The 26,064-nt window shown below is 43.5% G+C and overlaps 1 protein-coding gene across 2 annotated transcripts; it reads left to right on the top strand.

Annotated features, from left to right (window-relative positions):
- Window positions 1-1,532: 1,532 nt before the first annotated feature.
- On the top strand, window positions 1,533-24,681 carry ELL2 (elongation factor for RNA polymerase II 2). Of its 2 annotated transcripts, XM_064642862.1 has the most exons (19): window positions 1,533-1,702; window positions 2,392-2,544; window positions 6,421-6,515; window positions 7,914-8,011; window positions 9,232-9,285; window positions 9,773-10,026; window positions 10,496-10,620; window positions 10,762-10,852; window positions 12,139-12,466; window positions 14,639-14,705; window positions 15,489-15,652; window positions 16,253-16,506; window positions 18,586-18,710; window positions 18,852-18,942; window positions 20,023-20,260; window positions 20,361-20,427; window positions 23,218-23,389; window positions 24,179-24,223; window positions 24,362-24,681. In XM_064642862.1, exons 2-19 carry the CDS (start codon window positions 2,470-2,472, stop codon window positions 24,506-24,508), a joined length of 2,490 nt encoding a protein of 829 aa, XP_064498932.1. In that variant the 5' UTR covers window positions 1,533-1,702; window positions 2,392-2,469; the 3' UTR covers window positions 24,509-24,681. The 2 variants fall into 2 exon arrangements, with proteins under 2 accessions (XP_064498932.1, XP_064498934.1); XM_064642864.1 differs by lacking the exons at window positions 20,361-20,427; window positions 24,179-24,223; window positions 24,362-24,681 and having other exon boundaries at window positions 23,218-23,335.
- The last annotated feature ends 1,383 nt before the right edge of the window (window positions 24,682-26,064 follow it).

Genomic DNA, 26,064 nt, shown 5'->3' with positions numbered 1-26,064 from the left:
TTTCCTGGGTCTCCTACGGTATCCTAGTTCACTTTGATCCTGATGAGAATAGGAGCTGGACTAGATCCTAAACTGACCAGAAATCTTTCATTGCTGACAGAAGAGTATTTACACTTTCCGTGTTCTTCCATAGGAAAACTAACAGCTGAAAGAAAATCTGCCAGCGGGTGAAATGAGCATAAATTGGGCTGTGCTTTTGGCATCACGGGAGGTGTTTGTTTTTCCACTGTAAACTTTCAGCTTGTTTCACCAACGTTCCCAGCTGTGTGTCTGACAGGTGAAGTTCTGTCTGCTGTTGCTGTTGGTGGGGCAGAGCATCTGCCACCTTCCTCCTTTGGGGATGTGTCTGGGAGCTTACTAAAGGGGAAATGGTGGGGAGAGTTCCAGTTGGGAGGTGAAGTGCACTGCTCTATTCTCAGATTTCAATTCACCTGCTGTCCGAAAGATAAAATTATTATCCACACCACGCAGCACCCACTCACCCCCTAAAAGCCCAATGGAAATCCAAACAAACAACCAAGTGGAGAAGCAAAAAGCAAAAAACTCTCTGAAAAGATGAGCAGAATGTGTCAAGGCAAAACAGAGAGCTCGGAGGAGAAGGGCAATATATGATCAGTTTACTAAAGGCATGAACTCTCCAAGGCCCTCAGACAGACATTTTCCCTCCTACTTTCTTGTCTTTGTGCAGACTCTGCATTACCACTTGCTGCACACACTATAACCTGGTGAAACCTTCAAGACCTACATCTGGAGGCATGTTGAAGAAATCATTGATGGCTGCTCTCCATACCCTGCTGGTCCCTGAGATGTTATTATTTATATAATAATGAGTCATGCTAATAAAGATCCATGTTTCAGAGAACCATTCTTGAAAAGAAACTCATACAGGTAACCTTGATTGCAAGAAAACATGGCACAGACACACTTACAGGTGCAACATTTATAGGCCTTGCTTAAGGCTTCCCTAAATATGAAATGACACAGAAGGGACCAGAATGGTGCCTTATATGGACAGTCAAGAGATTGTTACCATTAACTGTCTTCTTGCATATTTTATTTGCTTGGTTTGGCCAGGGAATGACCATCACAAAAAACTGAAACTGAACAAGTAGATACTAAGAAATGGCTTGAAGAAAGAGGGTTGTGTGTATTTTACATATATGTGTATATATATATATACATACACACACGCTATATATATATATTTAAAGTGTGTGTGTGTGTGTGTGTGTGTGTGTGTGTGTGTGTATGTATTATAAAGACATTTTGGAGTAGGCAGTGTAGAAGAGCAAGCAAGTACTAGCAGAGGAAAAGAACCAAACTAGTGGAGACAAACACTGAAACAGTAAATTATAATCTGAGCATGGCAGCCATGAGACCGGATATGGGCAGAAATGGATATGGTCTTGAAAATAAAGACAAGATTTCATAGCATGGAAAGTGAGCTCTGGAAGATCATAGACCCAGCACGGGTCATCCCAAAACACCTCAGTGACCTCACAGCCATTTGCTCTGCCTTGGAATGTGGAACTGCCCATTTCCAAGGACATGAGGCGGGACTGCTCAGAGCGTTTCGTGCCTGGAGCAGGAACGCAGCAAGAGCGGCATTGGAGACAAACCGTCATTGTCAGAGCAAGAGCATTGTCCCAAAATAGGTTCTTGGCACCCAGTGTGCAAAAGGCTGATCACACGCAGTGTGGAGGTAATTGATTTATTGGCAGTTCTGCACAGAAAGGGGTGCAGATCCACAAAGCCAGCACAGTGACTGCCAATCCTTTCCCTGTTGGTACATTTTAGCAAACAAACGCATTAACGTTCATTGGGAACAAGTCACTTTTTCGTAGTCATACTAATTATATTCTATCCTCTATTGGTTAATGATTCTCTTGCTTCTCATGCTAATTAGTCTGCATGCTCAGTCTTTATCGTCCTTGGAGCCCATGGATTTCTTGGGCCAGTGATCATGAGTCAGTGGTTGTGATCTGCTCTTGCCGGAATTACCTTGTACACAGTCAGAGCTCATTCAGCACAGTTGCTGGGTTGTCTTTACTAGTTTCTTCCCTATCTTGGGTGTTCTGCCAAATGTCCTGTGGCTTATAAATTCTGCATTCCTGGTGTCTACTATCAGTGGTACATATTTCTTCCCAAGCCTTGTTAACGTCCCTCTAGGTCTGAGATAATTGGAATATGTTGAACCTATAATAAGGCAATTCTACAGATGAGTAATTTGTCTTTCCAACACCTGGACATCACTTAGAGCTTGTTGGCTGCTTTCTCTTTCATGGATTAAATATCTCCTCTTGTTGATTGGGTTTGAAAGTATACAGAGATCAAACATCAATGAGCATTGTCCCATAAGAAAAATTGTATGTCTTCCACATTTTGCAGTAGGAGCAGTTGGGAGCAAGAGCAGCAGAAGTGCAGTGGGAGCCTGAGTTGGCGGAGCTGTGGGACAGAGCGCAATCCACCATGTACTGGTGGAACAGGGCCTCAAACACCACCAGGATGCACATTGAGCTGAACGAGAGCTCCCAGGACTGCCAGGTGAGGGGTGGGGACTGGGCTCTGTGGGTTGGTACAGGGCAGGGGTTAGGCTGTGGTTTTGGTATCCAGTGCCCATGGAACCAGCTGGGTAGGGCTGGGGCCTCCTCGTGCTCCGAGGGCCCCTCTGAACACAGCCATGCCGGTGGAAGTGGCCCACGGGGGACAGAACGGAGGCTCCGGTGGAAGTCAGAGATTCGCTGTGCTGTGACACTCAGTAAACTCGTGCTCTGGCTCAGCTCCCAGCCAAAATGCATGGATTTGTCCTTGTTCCATGGTCACACGAGCTGTGCTGTCACGGCGGGAGAGGAGGCCCCATGGGTTGGCAGTGGCAGCGATTGCTGCTGGGCTGCAGAAGGCTTGGCTCCAGCAGGTTTAAATGTGTTTGACCTTTGTCATTGTGGCCACGTGTCGTGGTGCTGGCATTCTTCCAGTTAATGTAAAGGCATTGACTCAGGACAAAGAGTCGTTCTTTTGAGAAGGGATGCCTTCCTGCAGCAGGGGCATTTGCAGGTGGGACATGAAGGGATGGAGGTGGGACACGGAGCAGTGGTGGTGGGACACAGTTCTGAGGTCAAAGCACTCCCTGGGGATGGGAGCCAAGCGTCGAGGAGCTTTGCCTCCTCATCCTGGGTATGTCAGACCATCATTTGTTTTATTAATAGTTGACAAGAATATTAGCACTGAGGGAGGAATAAGGGAGGGAGAAGATACCATTTCTTTCTTTTATCTCCATTTTAAATGGTTGTGGTCTGCCAGCTCAAACATCTGTCCAGTGCCAGAAGGGGAGGACAGGACTGATGGTCTGTAGGTGGTGATACCTTAATGCTCAGCTCCATTACTGACCCAGTTCAATGCTGACTGTGCCACTGAAAATTTGCAATGAAGGTTTAAAATCAGAACTTGGAATTTTCAGATCTGACACCCAAAACTACCAGGTTGCATTACTTTCTGTTACCGCCTGTAGAATAGTAGCAGTGCCTGCTTATAGTGAATAGCTGGAAAAATACTCTGGTGTTTGGGAAGTGCTCTTGGTGTAAGATGAGTTCTGTGTCTCTAGGGTTTGTACAGCAACCCAGCTGTGAAGCTGTGTGCTAAGGTTTTGTAAATGTTTCCTGCCTACTGAGTACTACCTGGATTGTCTGAAGACACTGTATGTTAGAAAAAAACAAACCTGCAATCAAACAATTTAAAAGTAATTCTTGAAGTAATTCAGGACACACAGAGGGAGGCTAAATTCCTGTTGTATGTCCATATTCATGTCTTTGAATGGCTCTCCTACCCCACAGCATGGTGCTTTCAATATACTGGAAGAAATTGCAGGCCAATTTGAGGATGTAGAATTTAAAATGACATTTTAAAATAGGCAGCAGAGGGTAAAAAGCATTCCACACTCATCCGGAAGTGCTGCAGCCTGGCCGGTGGTGACACTGGGGCCAGCTCAAAGCACAGCACAGATGTCAGACCGCAGTGCTGGTGCATATGTGAGCGTCTGAGCTGTGGGGTTTACTGGGAAAACTGCCCCTGCCCAGGGATGAAAGGCAGGAGGCAGGAAGAGAGTGTTCCTGAGCCACAGAACCCGCTCTTGTTGATCCTCTCACCTGCCTGCCTTGCCCCAGGTTGCACAGGTGCTTGGTCAGAGCTGGCCAGAGTTTGTCTGAGTCTGTTTGAAGTCTTGACTTTTTTGTTGTTGGTTAACAGCAGGAGCTTATTCTCATTTGAGAAGACTTAGAAGGGCTCTCTTGCCTTCTATCATTTCAAAAGAGCTTGAAGCAAGAAATCTTCATAATTTTATCCTAAAATCTCAAATTTCAAAACATGAAAACTTTAAGACTTAATTTTTACACAACATCTCTCCTTCCACTTGTTTTCTGTAGCCTGTGGTAAGACCTTTTTTTCCTTTTTTTTGAAGTTGAAGAGGATCCTGTACCAACTCAGGCCTTCCTTTCTGGGATTTCCTTTATCACATCCAGGCTAGCATCTTCCTAAGTTTCTCTGTGTATAGATGAATAGGTTTGGTGTCCTTGCTGCCCTGTGCACTGCTATCCTTAGTGACACTTGTCTCTGCCCTTTGGCACTAAATGGAGCTGCACCAAAGCAGTTTTAGTCCGTGTTATAGCCAGTGATGCTCCAGGGAAGGAGGACCCTTTGGCGAATGCCTTGCTGTGTGCTTCCTGCAGTGATGTTCAAGAGGATGATCTAGAAGAAAACTTTTTTTATTATTATTTAGTTGTTATTTTTAATTTCTTCTGTAATTCCTTGCATGACTGGGGCTTTGCATCTGTGCAGGACTGGAACAGTCAAATGCCCTGGTTGGCTGGCCCAGAGAAAGCAGCAGGAACATACTGGTGGAGCCAGGCTTCTTGCTGGCAGCCACCCCGTAGGTTCACTTCACTAACTTTTAAGAGCACACCCTGGTTGTGGTGTTAAACTAACACTAGTGTTGTTAAAGTATCTCCTAATGTTTGTATCCTAAAGTCACACCAGTGCTGGACATTCAGGCACTTGAAAGCAGGGAGTCCCTGCATAACTCAGTTGAAAAATCTGCTGGTGAGGGAAGATTCTTGGGGTTGATGAAATTTGCCTTGGAGTTGTATGCAGCCGTAGATGAAATTTTTTTTCTTTGGGGAAGCTTAGAACAGAGGCAAAAGAATCAAGTTTCCTGCAGCTGCCACCAGTGAGGAATGATCTGCTCAGTCCCTCCTCTATCTTTTCAGTGCTGATCTAGAAAACAGTCTTTCTGCATCTCTGTCAGCTTGGAGAGATGCATTTGACATCAGTGGTAAGACTTCCTGCATGCTTCTGTTAAAATAATGCCCATTTTGTAGGCTAAGCAATCAATGACTCAATTTCCCAAACTGGAAAATACTTCTGCAATGGCTGCTTGTAAGGATACAGGAGATACAGTAGGATATAGTAGACCAGCAGTGGGACTGGGAAAATAGCGTGGTGGAAACATCTGGAAAGCAGATCAAGAGCAGCATAGTCCCATGTGCAAGTCTCACATCATTGTCCTGCAGTTCAACCTGCTGTTTCTTATTGCTGTAGTTGCATTGGTGCTCCCCTATATTGCAGAAGTGTTGTACTGCGGGCTTGTTTGGTGGGATGTTGGACCTGCAGATATTTTCTGTACAGCTACTTCCCCGTGGTGGGTTTTTGCTTGAAATGAGGTCCCTGGCACAGCCTCTTGTGAAAGATATTCTACATCTCTTTTCAGACTCCCATTCCCTTTTTACAAGGCTTTTTTCAAGACATTTTAATGATTTTTAAGCTCCAGCAGAAAGCGGCACCTTCTATACTAACTGATCGGTGCAGCCAAACAAACCAAGGCTTTTAGGTCTGACTAACCATTTCACATTTATGCAAATAATTGCATGTAGAGCTGAGGAAAACAAAAAGGGTTTTTGCGCCTGTTGAAATCGGCATTCATCTTTTCTAGTTGTAGTCCTTGTTGAAGCTGACTCCACTATGTGTTTTCTTGGGATCAAATAAATCCCAGAGTTGGATGCTGCCCCAACTTTGTGATTTATTTCCCAACTGCTCTCCTCTCGTTTGTAAGCTGAGCTCCAGCCAGTTCGATTGTACTCAAGCACTTGCATTTCAAGAGAAGTATATGCCTATTAATTCTGGGAAGCGGGAAGGGATGACTTGCTAATTAAATGCTTTGCTGAATTAGAAGCTGAGTGACTGCTGCTATCTCAGTGGTTTTGTGGCCAGCTGCTTTCAGAGGGAGAATTGTGACAGAGCAGCTCTTTTTAGTGACTGAAATAGTAGCAAAATCTTCAAAATACAGTTATCCATTTAAAATTATGGGCCTAGTTAATCGCCAGCAATGGAGTGTAGACTGAAGTTTTCACAGAAACTATTTTTATCTTTTAGCCAAATGAAGTGCATGCATTTAACTTCCCTTTGTCAAATGCTGGCAAAGATAATCCTCAGGGAAGCTTTGACTGTGTCCAGCAAACAGGCTCAACGTAAGTTTTGCTTCATGTTTTCTTTCATGGCACATTTCAGTGGATTCTGTGGCTTTGATCATATGGTGAAAACCTTTACAGGAGAATGTTCCTGGTGATGACTGCAGTAGGAAATGAATTCCCAGCAATACGTGGCTTCTTGCTACTTACAAACACTTGCTTTTCTGTAGAATTCTTTTTGGTTTTGTTCCTAAAAAAAAATTACCTTCTGAGTACTTTCCCCCCTCTTAGTGGTATTTTTCAAAGGTTTTGGAGCTCAGGATGGTCCAAGCTTGACCAGATCCATTCTATAACTGTATGTCAATATGATTATGGTTGGCAGCATGCTGACCTTGATGGAGAGTTGTCTTATCTTAACAGCCACAAAAATGGTATCTGAAAGGGCCCAGGCTTCCAAGGCTGGTACAAAGCAAGCAGCAGGAGTTTAAGTTAGGAGGGAGAGGTCCTGCCTCCACTCCTGGCCTGCCTATCCTGAGCACCTTTGAGGGCACCTTCTTCTTTGGGAAGGATGGCTTGAATGAAACTGTATTTTTTATGTCAGATTAAATTGATTTAGCTAATTTAGCTCTAAATAATTCTGGGTTGGAAGCCTAGGTAGTTTTAATGAGGTTTTGCTAATTTTCCTCAAAATCTAGTTCAGACCAGCTTTCACGGGCCCTGTGTAGGCAGCGCTCAGTTTGTGCAAAGTACCTGCAAAGTTAAGGCAGAACTTGCAGTAGTGTTACACACAGAGCCATTTAAAAAATGGCCTTTTTTTTCTGTTGTAAATATGGCGGTTTTGGAGTGAGGGATCAATCCATAGTCCTTGGCTATGGACAAAACTGGAGCTGTATCATGTTGAAATAGTGGGCAGTGGCCTTGTGCAGCTTTGTGACTTTCAGAAAGGACATGATAAATTGAGACTCAAGTTGTTGATGCTTTTTCTTGGAGCCTTAATTGGTCATTTTAGAGTGGTCGAAGCATTTCAGGTGAGCTGAAGCTGGTGTCCTGTCCTTGGTCAGGGCCGTTGCCGTGGCAAGTGCCACACAGAAGGCTTGGTAAGGGTGGTGGGAGTGAGGGCAGCGCCCAGGAAGGCTCCAGGACAGGATCTGCCTGCCAGGAGAGTGCCGGGGCAGCTGCCCGAGTGCTGCCTGTGGCTGTCACTGCAGCGGTTCTCAGGAGAACAAGCAACACAGCCCTGCAGTTGTGTGAGGAAATTGTAACCACACTGACAGGGAAAACTGGCAAAGTCTGAACGTGTAGAGGCAGTTGGAAATCTGTTTACGTCCTAGCTTGCGGTCAGAACGGGGAAATGTTTTTTTTCCCCTGTGAAGACCAGTTTTAACATTCCTGATACAACCATACTTCTCATGCTGAAGTAGTGCCTGAAGGGCTCAACATTTTTCAATGTTTTTATAGTTACGGAGTGTTGCAATTCAAACTCCCGACTCAGGCAGAAAAGGCATCACGAAATCAAGGTGCAGAGGTTACTGATGGACCTGATGGGCCATTTTCAGGTATGGTTGCTTTTCATTTTTTATTGGATGTCTGTAAGTTTTAAACCTAGTAATTAATTTCTGTGGTGTTTTCTTGGAACAAGTGATGTGTTCAGACATCTCAGGTGAATATCATTCATTATTGAACTGTTCTGAGCACTGTTTCCCCAAGAAGCCTTGTGTCTCCAGGCAGACACAAGGTGGACATGCACCTTACAGGCTCTCAATGGTACCAGCAGCAGTGGTCCTGCCTGCAGCAGTGAGCTGAGCCAGGTACATCCACCTTCACAGAGTAAAATAGGCTCTCACTTGGCTCTGGCTGCAGTCGCCTGCCAGCAGGGACATCCCTGACAATGAAAGTGCAGCTCTTGCTCTGTCTGTACACAGCAGAGCATTTTAAGCTAGCATTGTCATGGCTTTTTGGAAAGAGAAAATTAAGCATCTGTGGCCTTGACTTCAAGGAAGCTTGTCTGGGGTTGATTGTAGGAGGTGGTGCTGGCACTGCTCCCCCTCTGTTTTTTGAACTGCTCCGTAATGCAGTGTGAGAGGAGCCACTTTCATGTATTTCAGAACTTCTCATTGGGGAAGTTCTGTTTGACATTGAATGATGATATGTGTGATTCTTGGTGGTGGTGTAAATAGATATCTAGTGAATATATAACATTCAGTAACTGGGGTCTGAAGACTTGCAGCAGTAAGGCAATTGTGGTATTGGGGGGGTACTTTTGTTTTGGGCTGGCATTGAGGAAACTCAGGTAGGACAGGTCTAGTTGCTGGTAGGACATAGGGCAACATGCTCCATGCAGTACCACTTAGGAACTGGGGTTTGTCACAGTGTCATAGAATATACTGAATTGGAAGGGATCCACAAAGATCATCAAGTCCAGCTCCTGGCTCCAAGAATCCCACCATTTGCCTGAGAACACTGTCCAAGTGCTTCCTGAACTCTGGCAGACTTGGTGCCATGATCGCTGTTCTGGGGAGCCTGCCAAGTGTTTGACTACACTCGAGTTGAAGAACTCTTTCCTAATTTCCATGTAAATGCTTCAATATGGTTTCAGGTTATTTTTTCTTCAGGGACATGACATTAGGAAGTGCTTTGCTTGACTGCTGTGGGAAGTTTCTGCATTATTCAATTACCATTGAATTTAACATCTCAAAACATTAGCAGTGCCTTCAATAGACAACTGGCAAGTTTACAGTGTTCTACAAAATTTAACTCTGTGTGTTTGAGTGATTAGGTTTGCAGTTGAACACCAGAAAGGCAGAGTCCAGGGAGCAGCCGGCGTGGAAAGGTATTAAAGGTTTGCCCTCCGTTACAAAATTGAAGCACTTCATAGGAACAGGTCAGTCTCTGTGTGCCTGATACAAAGAGAGAAGGCTCCCTGTTTTGTCACCATTACTCATTTAGCATCTTTCAGGTACCAAACACAAGTTAGTGGTTTCAAACAAGTGCCTGCTGTGTCATATCCTCTCTCTCAGCCTACTGGCCCCAGCTCTGCTGGTGCAGCCCTGGACAGAGTTGTCTTTCTGGGCTGCCAAGGCACATTGCCAGCCCCTGTCCAGCCTCAAGTATCAGTCATTTATGAGCATTTTTTAATGACTGTTTGTTTGTTAATGCCCAACTTGATGCATCTTTACTATCTGAATTCTTACAGACCTGGAAATGCTGAACAAATACAGGTTTATCAGTCCTGGTAAATACTTTTAAACCAACTTCCTTGCCTTCTCCCAACCTCCCATATGGCACATTTTTTTCCCTCCCTTTTGGCCTTATTTTAGAAAGAAAAACACAGATCAGAAGAGTCCCACAAAGCACTCCAGATCCCGTGCCTGAGAGGAAAAGAACAACACCCATGAACCCTGCAAACATCTTCCAGAGAATTTCCAGTGGAGTTTCTGACCGACCATTCAAGGACAGGGTAATTCACTTGTTGGCTCTGAAGAATTACAAGAAGCCAGAGTTGCTTAATCACTTGCAGAGAGATGGAGTCATGCAAAAGGACAGGGATTCCCTTGAAATAATCCTTCAGCAGGTGAGATCCTGAAGTTTGTGCCAGCAATTTTTCCCTCCTGCTATTCTTTTATTCCTAATTCCTACCTGTGTCATTCCAGTGTTTAAATTAGAAACTGATGAGCAACTTATGTAATGCTCTTTGTTTAAGGTTTTCGATAAATTTTATCCATATGGGCCAAACTGCAAGTCCATGAGAGGAAATAAAGATTGAAAATTTTTGGGGCAGAGGTTTTTTTTTGCTAGAATGGCAGGCATTAATTATCTCTTTCTAATGTTGTTGCCGCAAGTCTTTTCTTTTGTGTCTCTTTTCCTTGCACTGTTCTACTGCTTAATGGAGAGGAACTGCCCAGGGGTTCTCCTGACTGTGGGAAATAATTTATTGTGGTACTTTTTTTTCAGCTTTGATTTAGTTTCACAGTAGCAATTTTTGATCTGCAGTTTACATTTAGATGTAATGAACATTTAGTTTCTTAATTATCTTCCTGTAGGTAGCCAACCTGAATGCAAAGGATAATTCCTTCAGTCTGAAGGAACATTTATTTAAAGACATTCAGAAAGATTGGCCTGGCTACACTGAAGTAGACAGACAGGTTTTGGAGATAAGACTTTCTAGGTAAGTTCAGTCTGTAGGGGAAGGATGAGAGCCATTTCAGAAAACTTCCTGGGAAATGAAGGTCTATCTTCCCTCTAGGGAAAGAAGTATGACAATATATATTTTTGGCTAGTAACCTGAAATGTTGGGCCATCCTTACAGAAAATCAGCTTCCTCTCAAAATGCCACCAGCACCAGCCATTTGACACCTCAGGGACCTTCTGATACAGATGCTCCATCAAGAACTTCTGAGGTATTTGGTGCATTTCTTAAACATTCTGTACAGAGCATTAAGATATTTTACCACACTTTCTGTTGGTGTAACAGCTGTGATGTGAAGCACTAATCTTGTTTTTAGCGTATAAACACACCTGAAGCATTTCTTTCTAATGGGATTCCTGTAATCTTTTAAAGATGGTTGTTGCAGTGTCAAAGACTGCAAAAAACTTGCAGATGTGATTTGTTTGCTGTGATGCACAGGAAGCTCTGCTAAATACGTGTTTGTGTCTTTGGTACCTGGTTGTGTCTGTTCAAGGTTCTTTGTGATCTGGCAGCTCTAGGCCATAAAACACACCCAAATATCCTTGTGGTACTGTCTAAATAGAAATCTTAGCAAAGACTAGAATAAGGACAAATTACAGTAGCGATCCACTTGGAGGAATATTGTTTTTCCCCCTCTAGGCAGCATTTAAGGCCCAGTTTTGGTTCAGTGGAGCCCATGTGTGAAAAGTTGGAAGCTTTCTGAGCCTCAAGCTGCACGTCAGTGCACGCAGCGTACAGAAATAAGCTGGGAAGTACAGAAAGCCTTCCACCATGGAGAGAATTGCCTTGGAATAGAGGAGGGAGGACACAGCTTTAGTTTTCCCTCACTCCCTTCCAGTCATAGCAGGAAATGGTGCAGGTCCCAGCAACCTCTTTTGACCTGTCTCTGTCCACACAGAATGTGGACTTCTTTCAGCAGTTGGCGCAGAGCCATGTCTGGCACTCCTGGACCCAGCTTCCAATGTACATGGATGTGAGCAGGGATGCTTGGTAGGGAAGAGGAGGATATGAACCAGCGCTTCAGCTGGAGTACAGCTGGAAGGACAACTGTAGCCAGACTGGAGCTTTTCCCTATTCTTCCCAGCTCTGCACTTGACACACTGTGATCAGCACCCACCACCTGCTTCCCAGGGCCGCTTTAGTAAATCGTGTGACAGCAAAAGCTGAGTCTTACCCCAGTGTGTCCAAGTGGAAATTGGGACCTAAACAAAACGGACCCAATCTCCTTGTTTTGAGGAAGCCTTTGATTCAGCTGCTGCAAGGAGTATCTTTCTCCCAAAGCCTTTCAGCTGTTGAGGAAGGACTTTTTATATCCCAAGATGAGAAACTAGGAATGATATAAACCGCATATTTAGCAGCAGTATTTCCTTGTTTGACAGCTCTGTGTAGCTGAGAATGATGTGTTTTCAACACTTGCCTGTTCAGAAATGCTTCTTTCTCAGAATGGGAGCAAAGCCTGATTCTGATCATATATTAGTTATTTTGTTATTATTACAGAAACGGCCTCTGGATTCCAATTTCACCTTCCCTGTGGTGAGCAAAAAGCAGAGGATTGGTCGCCTGGCCAGTCGAGTCCAGCCAGCAGCCGGTGGCCTCAGTCCTGCTTCCTCAACACTGCCTCCCACAGACCTTCCAACTTCTAACACATCTGAAACTGTCAGCTCCATTTTCCTCTGCACCTCTGAGGTGCAACAAAAGGATATGCCTCAGACTCCTTTTGGAATCCCAGCACCTGCCCCGATGCAGGGGGAGTCTCTCAATACTAGAGAGAAGAAAGAAGACAGAAAGAGGCTGAAAACTTCTCAGCCTTTGGATTTCACTGAAGGTATTAATGCCCTGATTTTCTTAACTCCTGTGAGGGTATACCCTGGTGAAATGGGTGCACTGAAACCAAGGACTGGATATATGAAGGCTCTTCTTCGTCTTAGTGCTCTACTATTATCCCTGCTTCATGGTAATGAAAAATACAGACTTTTTTATGCAATTGTACTACACTGTAACTGTTATCTTAATTAACACATTACCAAAGCTCAGAAACTGTTCTCCTGGAACCTTATCTAAAATGATGTTCATTTGTAAGAATTCTCCCTCTGTAGTGCAAGAACAAAGTAATATTAAATGGATTGCTGTTAGGCAGAAACTGGCTAAAAGGAAGAGCTGGGAATAAGGAATGGATTTTTTTCCCACTTGATTTCCAGTAAACTGACAGTTGACTGAAACTCCACATTTTCCCTCATCAAGTTTTAAAGTCTACATGCTGGATACAAACTTGTCACACACTCCTTGCAGACCAGTTTACTGAAACACATGGATCAGACATCAGTGATTTCTTCATGGTTATCAAACTCTGCTGTTTTACAGAAAGTCCAAAAGCTACATAACCTGGCCTGTGGTTTACTGGAGTTCAGATTTGAACTGTACCAAGAGCTTCTCTCCATCTTAGCTGCAGAATTTATTTCTTCCAAAGCCTTAGAAATGGTTCAGACTCAAAATGACATTGAAAAGCTGAACAGAAATGCACAATGAACACTTGATTTCTTAACATGGGGACACACCCAGCAGGACAGAGTTCAGTTCCTTTGTTAAATCTGTGTGTTGTCTTGTTTTAGAGATTGGACTCACAAATTAGAAATCGAGTTTAGCCTTTAGAGTGTGCAGCTGCCTCTTGGAAGTGGTGGTGTTCTTGTAGAGAATGGGTGCTTTGGGATGGTCTTTCCACATTTACCCTGGGCATACGGACGGTGCCCACAAACCTTGGGATTGCTTTGGAAGCATTTGTGCTTGAGTCTAAAAACATGTGAGCATCCTTCTTCAGGAGCCAGTAACAAAATTCTGAACAGCTGGAGAAGGAAAAAAATCTGTACTGTGTTTCAAGTTGGTGCTTGCCCTGAAGCTTCTGCGTGGACTGAGCTATGTCAGCAAGTGCACTTGAGTTTTTGGAAATGAATCACTCGCAGCAAAGCTGTTCACACAAGTTGTATTGTACATACCGGGACTATTAATATTCCTGTTTGTATTTCTGTCCAGTTTTTTTACATTTCCTTTTATAATCCTTCTATACCATGTCATAAATTGAATACTAAATTCAAAAGAATCAAGTGGAGCATCACATGATAGCTCTTTTCTCTCCTCAAGACTTAAAGCTCAGACAGCTTAAAGACTGGCAAGAACGGCTGAGCTTTAGCAGGACAACTGTGTATAGTGGCAGTGTAAGCTGATAACAAATGTAAATGTGTTTTTAAGCTTACCACAAAACCCCAAATGAGAGGCAGAGAGAGATCATGAAGATCCCAGAGTGTTCCTTCTTGTTCCAACTCACCTTTCCTTACAGCAGCTCTTTTTCTTATTTATCTTAGTCTGAAATAGTCCGTTGAAAATAGGAGTTGGAGGTTAAGTGTGCGGTGCTTCCTCCTGCCATTTAAAAGAGCAAAAGAGCAATTTACAAGTGCAGACCATTTTCCAACCCAGCCTTGCCACGTAAAGGAGCACTCAGTGTTTGCTGCAGGTTACTGGAGCCTTAGTGCCAGTAACCCCCATCCAGTGTGACTGACTTTCCTTCTTAAAAGAGTGCTGAAATTCAGCCAAACTTTGGGTATCTGTAATTGTCAGGGAAAGAAAGAATAAAAACACGGCATGAGAAGGACTTCAGCTTTCTCCTTGCTAGAACCTCGATATTGATCTCTCTCTGTCTCTCTCTGTTGTCTTTTGTGCAGCTACATCTGTTGCTGCACAACATGAATGGCTGTGCAGATGCCACCTCATGCCTTCAAATAAGAAAAACTGAGCTAGTGCAGAACCTGTAGAATAAAGTGGCCATGCCTCTTTCTAAACCTGGTGCTGCCAATTGTGGAGCACTGTTACTAACTTACGCAGCTTCTTCCAAGTAATTTACAGTGAGAACAAAGTTCTGAAGGACTTTTTCAAGCCCATCCAGTTGGTACTGTTTGATTGTATTAAAAATCTTCATCGCAAGTGTCAAAATTCTGCTTTTCTGTAGGAGTTAAAGAAACTTGCACTGCCTCCACAGACACTGCGTCATCAAGGGAACAACCAGACGACTCCATGTGAGTAAAATAACAACTCTCTTGCCACTCATCAAAGCAGGTAAAAACTCACCTATGGAAACTCTTGTATAGCTAAAAAAAGTTAGATGTGACCAACATGCAGTGCTGGAATAAGGACTAGTTTCTTTCACTCACCCAGCTGCCTCATTGAAATACCTTCAAGTTTTAAACTGTGAGGTTGTCCCACAGTTATTGCAGGAGAAAGAAGTGTTAAAAAGAATTTCTCATGTACTTCAGAAGAAGACTTTAAACATTTAATTTCAGTCTTCTTCAAGCAGACAAAAAGGGTATATGAACCTGCAGTGTTTTGTATTTAGAAGTGAGGCAATGCAGGAGGAAAGCTGAATGCTAAAATACTAAATGTGTAAATTTGAAACTCTTTCCTGTGTTTGGACCGTTTAGTGTATCTAAGTTGGAGACGTGGGGAGGGGAGACTGCAAGCTGTAAAGTCCACCCTTCCAAAGAGCCTTTATGAGCTAACAGGAGTTAACCACTGAAGATATTTCAAACTAACTTGAAGCTACAGCAAAATATCCAATTTCACCATAGAATTGCAGACCAAAGATCTAGAGAAAATAGAAAAGCCTCAATTTGCAGACATGTAAAACTGGCACTGTAGATGTGTAGAAACATTTGGAAATCTAGTTACAGCCCAGCTCACTGTCAGAACTGAAAAAGATTTTTCTTCACCTCTTAGGACAGGTTTTTAAGTTCCTGATACAACTGTACTTCTAGACCTGAAGTAGTTTCTGAAGGGCTCGACCTTTTTCACTCTTTTTATAGCTGTGGAGCCTTGCAACTCAATGACCCAGATTCTGTCCAGGATAAAGTTACAGTAGGTGGAACAAGCAATAACGATGAGATGACCAGAGAGCGCCTGACCCAGGCAGAAAAGGAGACATGCAGTCAAAATACAAAGGTCATTAAACCCCATGGACGACTTTTAGGTATGGCTGGATTTCAATTTTTACTGGATGTCTGTAGGTTTTTAAACTCATGTCCAGCCTCTCATCCAGCATCACCTCTGAGTCCTTCTTGGCAGGGCTTCTTTCAGTCCCTTCATCCCCCAGCCTGGATTGATACCAGGGGTTGCCCCGACACAGGTGCAGTGCTTTGCAGTTGGCCTTGTTGAACCTGATGAGGTTCCCAGGAGCCACTTCTCGAGCTTGTCCAGGTCGCCCTGGATGGCATCCCAGCCCTCTGGTGTAGGCAGACTTGCCAAGGGTGCACTTAATCCCACTGTCTATGTTGTTCTTGACATAGCTCAGTGCTTGAGCTTACAAACTGGAAAAATAATAAAAGCACCATCAATAGAAAGAATCTATATAAAGAACCTTCGCTCCAGTATCACTCATGTATCAGTGTTTTTAATGACTGTTTGTTTGTTAATGCCCAACTCGGTGCATCTTCACTACCTGGCTTCTTACAGATCTGTAAATGCCGAACAAATACAGGTTTATCAGTCTTGGTAAATACTTTTAGGCCAACTTCCTTGCCTTCTCCCAACCTCCCATATGACACATTTTTTTTTTCCCCACTTATTTTAGGAAGAAAAGCAGAGGTCAGAAGAGTCCCACAAAGCACTCCAGATGCCGTGCCTGAGAGAAAAAGAACAACACCCATGAACCCTGAAAATGTCCACTGCAGTCGTTGCAATGCTGTGTATCGCAGACCATTCAGGGAAAGGGTGATTCACTTGCTGGCTCTGAGGAATTACAAGAAGCCAGAGTTACTTAATCACTTGCAGAGAGATGGAATAATGCAAAAGGACAGGGGTACCCTTGGAAAGATCCTTCAGCAGGTGAGATCCTGAAGTTTGTGCCAGCAATTTTTCCCTCCTGCTATTCTTTTATTCCTAATTCCTACCTGTGTCATTCCAGTGTTTAAATTAGAAACTGATGAGCAACTTATGTAATGCTCTTTGTTTAAGGTTTTCGATAAATTTTATCCATATGGGCCAAACTGCAAGTCCATGAGAGGAAAGGAAATAAAAATTGAAAACTTTTGGGGCAGAGGTGTTTCTTCAGGCATTAATTATCTCTTTCTAATGTTGTTGCTTCTCATGTCTTATCTTTTGTGTCTCTTTTCTTTGCACTATTTTACTGCTTAATGGAGAGGAACTGCCCAGGGGTTCTCTTGATTGTGTGAAGTTGTTTGTTGTGGTACTTAATATTTCTTGTGACAAGTTTCTGAGCAGAGAAGTTTGGTAGTTGCATAGGCCAGTATTTCATCTGAATGGAGCTGGTGGCCTGTCAGTGGTACTTGACTTCTCCTGGGATCTGTTGGGGTTGATTTCCAGGGAAGGGTGTTCCAGGCAAATCCTAACTGGAAAAGGTGGAGGTCAGATTTTAAGCACAGGTTTCTTTGCTGTCATATGGTTGTGTCTTCATCTGCCTTGAAACCTTTTTTTATTGAGTAACTTTTCCAGTGCTCCTTTTGAGTTCAGTTGTGCTTGCATTTCTTTATCACAGCCATTCGTAAGATGCCTATGGATTCATAAAAATGCAGTGGCTATTTCGTTCCTTTCTAAATATTCCCTTTAGTCATAGGCTGTGGCTGAATTATGCAAACATTAATATGTCAAGTAGTTCTTCTTTATCAAGGAAAAAAAGTGTTTTGGAACATAGCAGGGGAGTAAACTTCAACATTTATACAATTTGGGTTGATCCTACACTGAATTTTCAGCATCTCCTCCTGGGACCTGTTAGGTTTGTTGCGTTGTTTGCCCTGGGGAAGGGCAGGTTTTTTCACCCTGAAGACAGACACAATTTAGTGAGAGCTATGTTCTTCCATCCAAATTGAAGCAGTCCATTTATACTTCAAGTTGAGTATAAAATTCCAAAAGCTCAGCTCCCTACAGGATAAAAAGTGAAAAAATTTTCTCCTGTCCCATTATGTTTGGCAATGATTAGGGAGATTATCTTGGACTTGGTTTCCTTTATAAGGGATGATCTTCCTCAGGGTCCTGGTTTGCATTCCAAAAGGGTCATGTCAGCAGCACTACACCCTGAAAAGTCTTGCTCACGTTTTTCTTACCTTCAAAAGCAGGTAGCAGACCTTTTTTTCTATAAATCTAAAACCAGAAGCCTGAGCCTGAGTATTCTCTTTGAATACAGCTTTAGTTGTGTTTTTCAGAAGTCAATTACAATTTCTGGATATCTTTATTACTTTTAATTTTTTAAAATCTGTTTTGGTTTAGCTCTAGGTAGGTTATCCCATACAGTTGTTCAGTAAGAAGCTGTAGTTTCCTCTGGGCAGGCACTAGAGAAAGAAAAGCTGTTCTGTTTGGGGACGCAACTGACAACATCCTGTGGTTGCTCATGGGGTGGTGAAAACATGCCTCATTCCAGGCACAGCCTGTGCTCTGCCATAGCCCTGTAGCTGTGTAAAACAAGAAGGCAGCAGGTGTCCTCCTCAAGTTGGACAAATCTGGACTTGTACATGCAGATAGTGTTCTTCAGTTCTTAGAGAAAAAAAAAGTAAATAGAAAGGAAAAACCTGCCCTCTCATTGTATTTCAAATGGCAAAGACTAAAAGTCTTGGCACAGTTTGCCTTCATTCTCAAAGCTGTATTAAAGACAAAAAATCCAAACACAGATACCTGGTACAGAGAGAGGTTTTCAGAGAGTACATTTCATACAGACTTGCAGCAATTTGAGATTTTCTTACACCAGACTTTTTGCATCCCAAGAGGACCACACATTTAAAACTGGTGCTTCTCATGAGACAGCTAGTTTGATCTTCATATCCAAAAAAAGCCCTGGAAAACTGGTGCATGACTTTATTTTCAGCTTTGATTTAGTTTTACAGTAGCAATTTTTGATCTGCAGTTTGCATTTAGATGTAATGAACATTTAGTTTCTTAATTATCTTCCTGTAGGTAGCCAACCTGAATGCAAAGGATAATTCCTTCAGTCTGAAGGAACATTTATTTAAAGACATTCAGAAAGATTGGCCTGGCTACACTGAAGTAGACAGACAGGTTTTGGAGATAAGACTTTCTAGGTAAGTTCAGTCTGTAGGGGAAGGATGAGAGCCATTTCAGAAAACTTCCTGGGAAATGAAGGTCTATCTTCCCTCTAGGGAAAGAAGTATGACAATATATATTTTTGGCTAGTAACCTGAAATGTTGGGCCATCCTTACAGAAAATCAGCTTCCTCTCAAAATGCCACCAGCACCAGCCATTTGACACCTCAGGGACCTTCTGATACAGATGCTCCATCAAGAACTTCTGAGGTATTTGGTGCATTTCTTAAACATTCTGTACAGAGCATTAAGATATTTTACCACACTTTCTGTTGGTGTAACAGCTGTGATGTGAAGCACTAATCTTGTTTTTAGCGTATAAACACACCTGAAGCATTTCTTTCTAATGGGATTCCTGTAATCTTTTAAAGATGGTTGTTGCAGTGTCAAAGACTGCAAAAAACTTGCAGATGTGATTTGTTTGCTGTGATGCACAGGAAGCTCTGCTAAATATGTGTTTGTGTCTTTGGTACCTGGTTGTGTCTGTTCAAGGTTCTTTGTGATCTGGCAGCTCTAGGCCATAAAACACACCCAAATATCCTTGTGGTACTGTCTAAATAGAAATCTTAGCAAAGACTAGAATAAGGACAAATTACAGTAGCGATCCACTTGGAGGAATATTGTTTTTCCCCCTCTAGGCAGCATTTAAGGCCCAGTTTTGGTTCAGTGGAGCCCATGTGTGAAAAGTTGGAAGCTTTCTGAGCCTCAAGCTGCACGTCAGTGCACGCAGCGTACAGAAATAAGCTGGGAAGTACAGAAAGCCTTCCACCATGGAGAGAATTGCCTTGGAATAGAGGAGGGAGGACACAGCTTTAGTTTTCCCTCACTCCCTTCCAGTCATAGCAGGAAATGGTGCAGGTCCCAGCAACCTCTTTTGACCTGTGTCTGTGATCAGCATCCACCACCTGCTTCCCAGGGCCGCTTTAGTAAATCGTGTGGCTGTGTGACAGCAAAAGCTGAGTCTTACCCCAGTGTGTCCAAGTGGAAATTGGGACCTAAACAAAACGGACCCAATCTCCTTGTTTTGAGGAAGCCTTTGATTCAGCTGCTGCAAGGAGTATCTTTCTCCCAAAGCCTTTCAGCTGTTGAGGAAGGACTTTTTATATCCCAAGATGAGAAACTAGGAATGATATAAACCGCATATTTAGCAGCAGTATTTCCTTGTTTGACAGCTCTGTGTAGCTGAGAATGATGTGTTTTCAACACTTGCCTGTTCAGAAATGCTTCTTTCTCAGAATGGGAGCAAAGCCTGATTCTGATCATATATTAGTTATTTTGTTATTATTACAGAAACGGCCTCTGGATTCCAATTTCACCTTCCCTGTGGTGAGCAAAAAGCAGAGGATTGGTCGCCTGGCCAGTCGAGTCCAGCCAGCAGCCGGTGGCCTCAGTCCTGCTTCCTCAACACTGCCTCCCACAGACCTTCCAACTTCTAACACATCTGAAACTGTCAGCTCCATTTTCCTCTGCACCTCTGAGGTGCAACAAAAGGATATGCCTCAGACTCCTTTTGAAACTCCAGTGCATGGTGAGTCAGGTCAAGGACATTTTTAAGCCCATCCAGTTGGTTTGCTTGTCTATAGGAAAAATCTGTTTATCTCAGGTGTCAAAATTCTGCTTTTACGTAGGGGTTGAAGAAACTTTCACTGTCTCCGCAGACCCTGTGTCATCAAGGGAACAACCAGACTACTTCATGTGAGTAAAATAACAGTTATCTCCCTTGGTACTCAGTGAGGAGCAGTCTTAAGTTCCTTCCTCTTTTGGAAAGATGAGTTTGAGAAGGTTTTGATGGGCCCTCAGTGCTCAGAGCCAAAACGAATACTGTGATGGAGAAGGGCAGGATGAGTCTGACGCTGGCAGTGCAGTCGCGCAGCGTCAGCTGGTGCAGTGGTGTTGTGTCCCCGTGTTGGATCTGCAGTGCGGTAGGGGAGGGGGAAGTGTGTCTGTCTGGTCAAACACTGCCAATTGGTTCTGTGAGAGCAGGGACATTGGCAAGGGCGCTCAGGCCTCCTGCAGCTCTGCAGCTTTGGTGCATCTTCCATCTGCTTTCGAGTTGGTCGCATAGCAGCGCCTGGATCCCATATGATACAGTCAGGGATGCTCCATGGAAAGAGTGAGGGAAAGCCTGGCCCTACAGGGAAGCAGTTTCGTGCTTCCCCTGTTAGGCTGAGGACTTCAATGCACTTTCAATTCCCAGCCTCTGCTAGGTGAAAATGAGCAGATTCAGCTCTTTGCTGTCTGTTTCCCAGTCAGCTGGGAGCAGTGATAATGAGGATCACGATAGATGGCTACTTTTTGTAACTGAATATTGAAATAGGAAGCCGAGATCAAAACATAAAGAAAAAAAACCTTCATGCAAGATTTCATGAAGTTGGCTTAGTTCTGACTGGCATTAAAAACTTAAATGAAAATTTACCTGTGAAAGGAGCCATATCTGGAACAATCTCACAGATAATCTCCTGGTCACAGTGACATGGGAAAAATTAGGTTGTGCTGTATCAGCCATCTGCCTGACCCATTATCATAGTTTGAGACCCCCAAAAATCCAATTTCCAAGTCCAAGCCCCCCTCCCACAATTTGGTTCAGTGTGAGAGGGTTTTTCAGACATAACACAAGACTCAGTATGGGGGGAAGGGAATTATATTACAATTATTACACAAATAAATACTATAATGCATTATATACACAATTTTAACTCTCTCTCCTATGGTAAAGCAATATTTACATTAGGTCAAATCCCTCCTTTCCCTCCAATGAAAGTTCAGAAGGGAAGAAGGAAAGATCCTTTCCCCTTTCAGGGCAGCAGTGTCTCTCCTCTTCAAAGCAGGAGTCGTAGCTGGAGTTGTTGTAGCTGGAATCTCTCTCTCCCCATTACACACAAAGGGGTCTCTCTCACCCCTCTCAGCCCTTCGGCTCCAACCGAAGGTCTCGCCCGTGGACTGCCAGCAGGGACAAAACTCGCTTCACCACGGTCATATCACAGAAGGCAAGACATCCCATGAAAGTGCCTTCCTCAAGGGGTCGAGCTCCCTCGAGTCAGAACGTTCAGGACAGTCTTTGCCCCAAGCGTCCTACCAGAGCTCCTTTGCTCTGTCTCAAACTGCCAGCATGGCAGCAGGGGCGGGGCAAGGCCACTTCCCCCGCATTCTGTCTGGCCATCCCGGTCCAGCTTCCAGGATGTCTCTGAGCTTCTCAGCTCCTCTCTCCAGTGCTGCTGCATTTCAGGACTCCCCTCAAATGGAAGTCCACCCCTTCCTTTTAAGAGGGGTCTCCAAGGGTTTTTGGGAAAGTAATTCAGTCTTACCCCAAAAACAGTCTCTGCTGAATTTTTTCTGCTTTGTTGCCAGCTCTCCCTCCTTCAGGAACATCTCTGCATCTCTCAGCTGGCTATGTGCCATCTCTGCTGCTTGTTATCTCTTTTGGCTCTCGGCCACAGTTCTCTGTTCAGTGCTGCTCCACTGCCACTTTCAGTGTCTTCTGCTGCCCACTCGCAGTGGCAAAACTCCCCCAGCCTTTGACTACGGCACCTGATCCAGTTTTAACACTGTTCTGGGCTTCTGCAGCCCCCAGCTGGGGGCTGGGGGGGGCTAGGCCCCAGCAGGGATCCCTGGCCCCTCAGCTCCTCGTGGCTTCACAACATGGCTACTTCTCTCCAGCTACATCATCTCCCCTCTTTTCCGGTCTGTTATAACATATTGATTTCAAAGGAGCGAAATGTAGCTTCTGATTGGGCCCTACACCAAGAACACCACCCCCTCGGGGGTTACCACTTTTCTAATTCCGGGGAAAACACTGTTTTTACCCCATAACACCCATAGAGAAAGTTTGAAAACTGAGAGCACCTGCAACATGATCCAGCTCAAAGCACTTTGGTAGTTTATTCCAGCTTCTCTTCCTGATTCTTAGTGCTACGTAATTCACGAGTATGATCACAGCTTTAGCATAAAGATAATTTCAATCCTAATATAGATAGTATGAGTGTAAAGGGACTCAGGCTGTTTAAGCAAAGTGTATGCAAAAGCCAGAAAACCAAAACAGGTTCATGTTTCTCCCCATTTCGCCTCTCCTTTCCTCCCTCTCTACACTCTTGCACTGTGGGTGCTATGCTGGGCTCTTGCTAGGGGATGTCACTGTGCATAAGCCAGAAGTCCAGGTTATTGCTTCACAGGTACCTCCCAAAATGTTAAAGAACATCTGTAGTTTTCTTTTCAAATATCATCCAGCATGATGATTGGGTGCATCACTGGGAGAAGTTGTTTTCTGTGGCCCATTTCTAGAGTTACCTGACTACATTCTCTTGAAGCACATGTGCTTGCCTATAGAAGCAGGAAAGCATGGAGTGAACTCACTTGAGATTGGGTGTCTGGGCTTGACATTCACCATGTGCTTGGTGTAAAATTGGACGTGTGCTTTATAGAATGGAAATGAACTAGAATGTTCCCTTAGAACATATTAATAGCAAAATGTTCTCCATCTTCCATTAGAAAATACACAGCTATAGTGTCCTATGAACAACGCCAGAGCTACAAGGATGACTTCAGTGCAGAGTATGGCGAATACCAGAATTTGTTGGCTCAGACAGACAACATTGCCAAGAAATTTGGAAAGTTTAATGAACAACAGAAGTTTGTGACTCAGGGGTCCACAGAACATCAGGTAAAGAAGGATAAAACTGTGAAGAATATCCTGGTGAGCTGAGGGGGTGCTGATACACAGATGGGAGAGAAGACTGGAAATGCCTGGAAACCAGTGGCCATAATCCCCAAAGGTTTCCTGACCTTCTCTTTCCCATGACTTTTAACACATAACTAAACCTACAGCAAAAATTTACTCATCTTCCAGGTGGTTGATCCCAGCTGCAATTTTAGCAGAGAGGGCTGTTCAAAACCTGATGTTCTGTCCATCCAGCCTTGGCTTCTCTGATTTGAACACACATTCCATGTCTTCTGTATCAGAATTCTTTAGTTCCGTGTGCAGGCTGAGGCTTTTTGGATGGCATTTATTTTGGTTTCGGCCAGATTGCAAATGTATTTGTGAGCAGAAGGAGTATTTTAGTTTCCCTGGTACTGCTCAGTGAGACAAAGGGAAACCTTGTGGAATTGGAAGATATGCTCAGACCCTGCTTGGGCTGGGTCTCATATTTGCAAAACCCTGCCAAAAATGCCCTGTTTGAGCTCTCTGTGAATGCACAGCAGTGTGAGTGATGTCCCAAAGGGAGTCTTTGAGCACATGGTCCTTTTATTGCCTACTGACAGGTTTAATTGCAGATCCTAGGTGATAGAGGGGGTTGGATTTATTTTTGCAAAGCTCCTACAGGAGTGCTGGCTCACAGAGAAGAAAATCTCTTCAAGTCAAACCAAGTGTATTCTTAGTGTTTCACGTTTATATTTTCTGGTAGTAGTGAAATGTTCTTCATATTGTCTTCATGGGTTTTTTCTCTTGTAGATGCTTTGTTGTCAAGTCCTGACAGAGCATCAGAAGATACAACAGGTATGTGTAACACCAGATCTGTGGGACGTAGAAACCACTGAGTCTGGCTCAAGGCTATTGTAAAGCCAAAGAGATGAAATTCTAAACTCTCCAGAAATGTTTGCATGCCCTAATTTTCTTTTTATCTTTCCTTTATAGTTTAGCCCCACCTACTCTGAATTGAAGAAGAAATGTCAGTACCTACACAACAAGCTGTCTCACATTAAGAGACTAATCCAAGAATTTGACGAACAGCAAGAGGAGTCCTGTAACCAGTCGTCTGCTTTGGCCAGGACACATCTATGAGCTGTGGCATATTTATTTAGTTCCCCTAGGATTCTTTATCTTAATATTGAACATTAGCTTGTTTGTTTAAAACTGAAGATTAGCTTCTATAGGATTATATAAGTTAGTATTGAGCAGTAGGTTGTTTATTTAAAAAACAATATCCAGTTCCTTTAATAGTATGTAAGATAGTTTTTCATTAAAGTTTCAGTATTGTTAACTCCTTGTGGCAGTGTTGCTTATATGATATTCGAAGCTGCTTTTTTCTGGTCCCTCTTTTTCTTCGAGGCTCAGGCTGTCCATTGAAAGAATTTTACCAGCAGATGCTGGGGACCCAGTACTTCTACTATGAACTTGTGCACATTTTAAAAAATATCGTAATAAATAAAATACTTTAGAATAAGTACAAGCCTGTTTTCTGACCTTTCCGGTTAATGCAAACTCTTGGCCTTATGTGGTAGAAATTTGGGCAAACTCCCCAAAAATCACCGTGTTGTGAAGGCTTAAAGAGACGTCATTTGGGCTGCTCTGCACTGTCAGTTGAAGCAGCTCACAGGTCTGCTTTAAAGTCTTGGGTTCCCCTTGTCAGTGAGCCAAGTAATATCCAGATCCTTTGGAAGTGATTTGTCAAACACATAGACACGTGTTAAGGCAAAGTACTTCAACAGGTTTTATACACAAGTTGGGTTAAAGTGTCACAGTAGAAACTTTACCCATTTGTTAGCTTTGTTAAAAATAGTCTGTCACAACCAGTCTTTCTAGAGCCACAAATGTTGATTCCTGCACAGATCTATGGTGACTCTGAAGTCTAATTCTTTCCCTGAGTTTACTACCATTTATTTCTTTAACTCATGGGGGAGAGGTGTGTCCTAAGCTTCTTTTGGGGAAGGATATGAAATTGACTGAGGGAGGACAGTAATTGGGAACATTAAAACAGGGCTGTGGATCCACCTTTCTTCCTTGGAGAGTAGTTTAAAAACAACTTCCTCAATTGTCTCCCTGCAAACTGTGTCAAGCCCCTGTATGTGACACTTCCTGGGGTGTTTTGTGATTGAACACCTGAGCCGTTGTTGCCCTTCTGTTCTCCATCAACTGAAGTCCAATAAAACGTTAACTCTTAAATACTGAGACTTTGGTCTCTTTTTGGCTGGAGGCAGGGGGTGCTCCTACCCCTCTGCAAGGAAGCATCAGAACAAAGGCTGCTGTGGGGAGCGAGGGGTGAATTCTGCTGCAGTGATGCCTCCTCTCGCCCTGACGTTCTGTCCTGCTGCTGATTGTCAGAGCCTGCAACATGCTGCGAACCTTTTAAAAGTAAAACTTTAATCAGAACTCAGTCTTCTAACCCAATCGACCCACTGTACTTGGGTGAAGTACTGCTGCCTTTGGCATTTGTGTTCTCTCTTTTGCAACCTGAGGCTTCTGGCGCAGACCAGGTCTGGCTGATATGTTTGTCTTCATACTGACACCACTTTCTGCAGCATTTTGTAAGAAAGAGTGGACTTCTAAAGACTACAAATACTATGTTACTTGCTCTCCACCAGAAGAGCTTCCACTGCTATCACTGACAATCATATGAA

The sequence above is a fragment of the Pseudopipra pipra genome, chromosome Z, assembly GCF_036250125.1.
Source record: "Pseudopipra pipra isolate bDixPip1 chromosome Z, bDixPip1.hap1, whole genome shotgun sequence".
NCBI lineage: Eukaryota > Metazoa > Chordata > Aves > Passeriformes > Pipridae > Pseudopipra > Pseudopipra pipra.
Note: the sequence above shows the minus strand (reverse complement) of the source record. Positions and strands in the feature narration are given on the sequence as shown.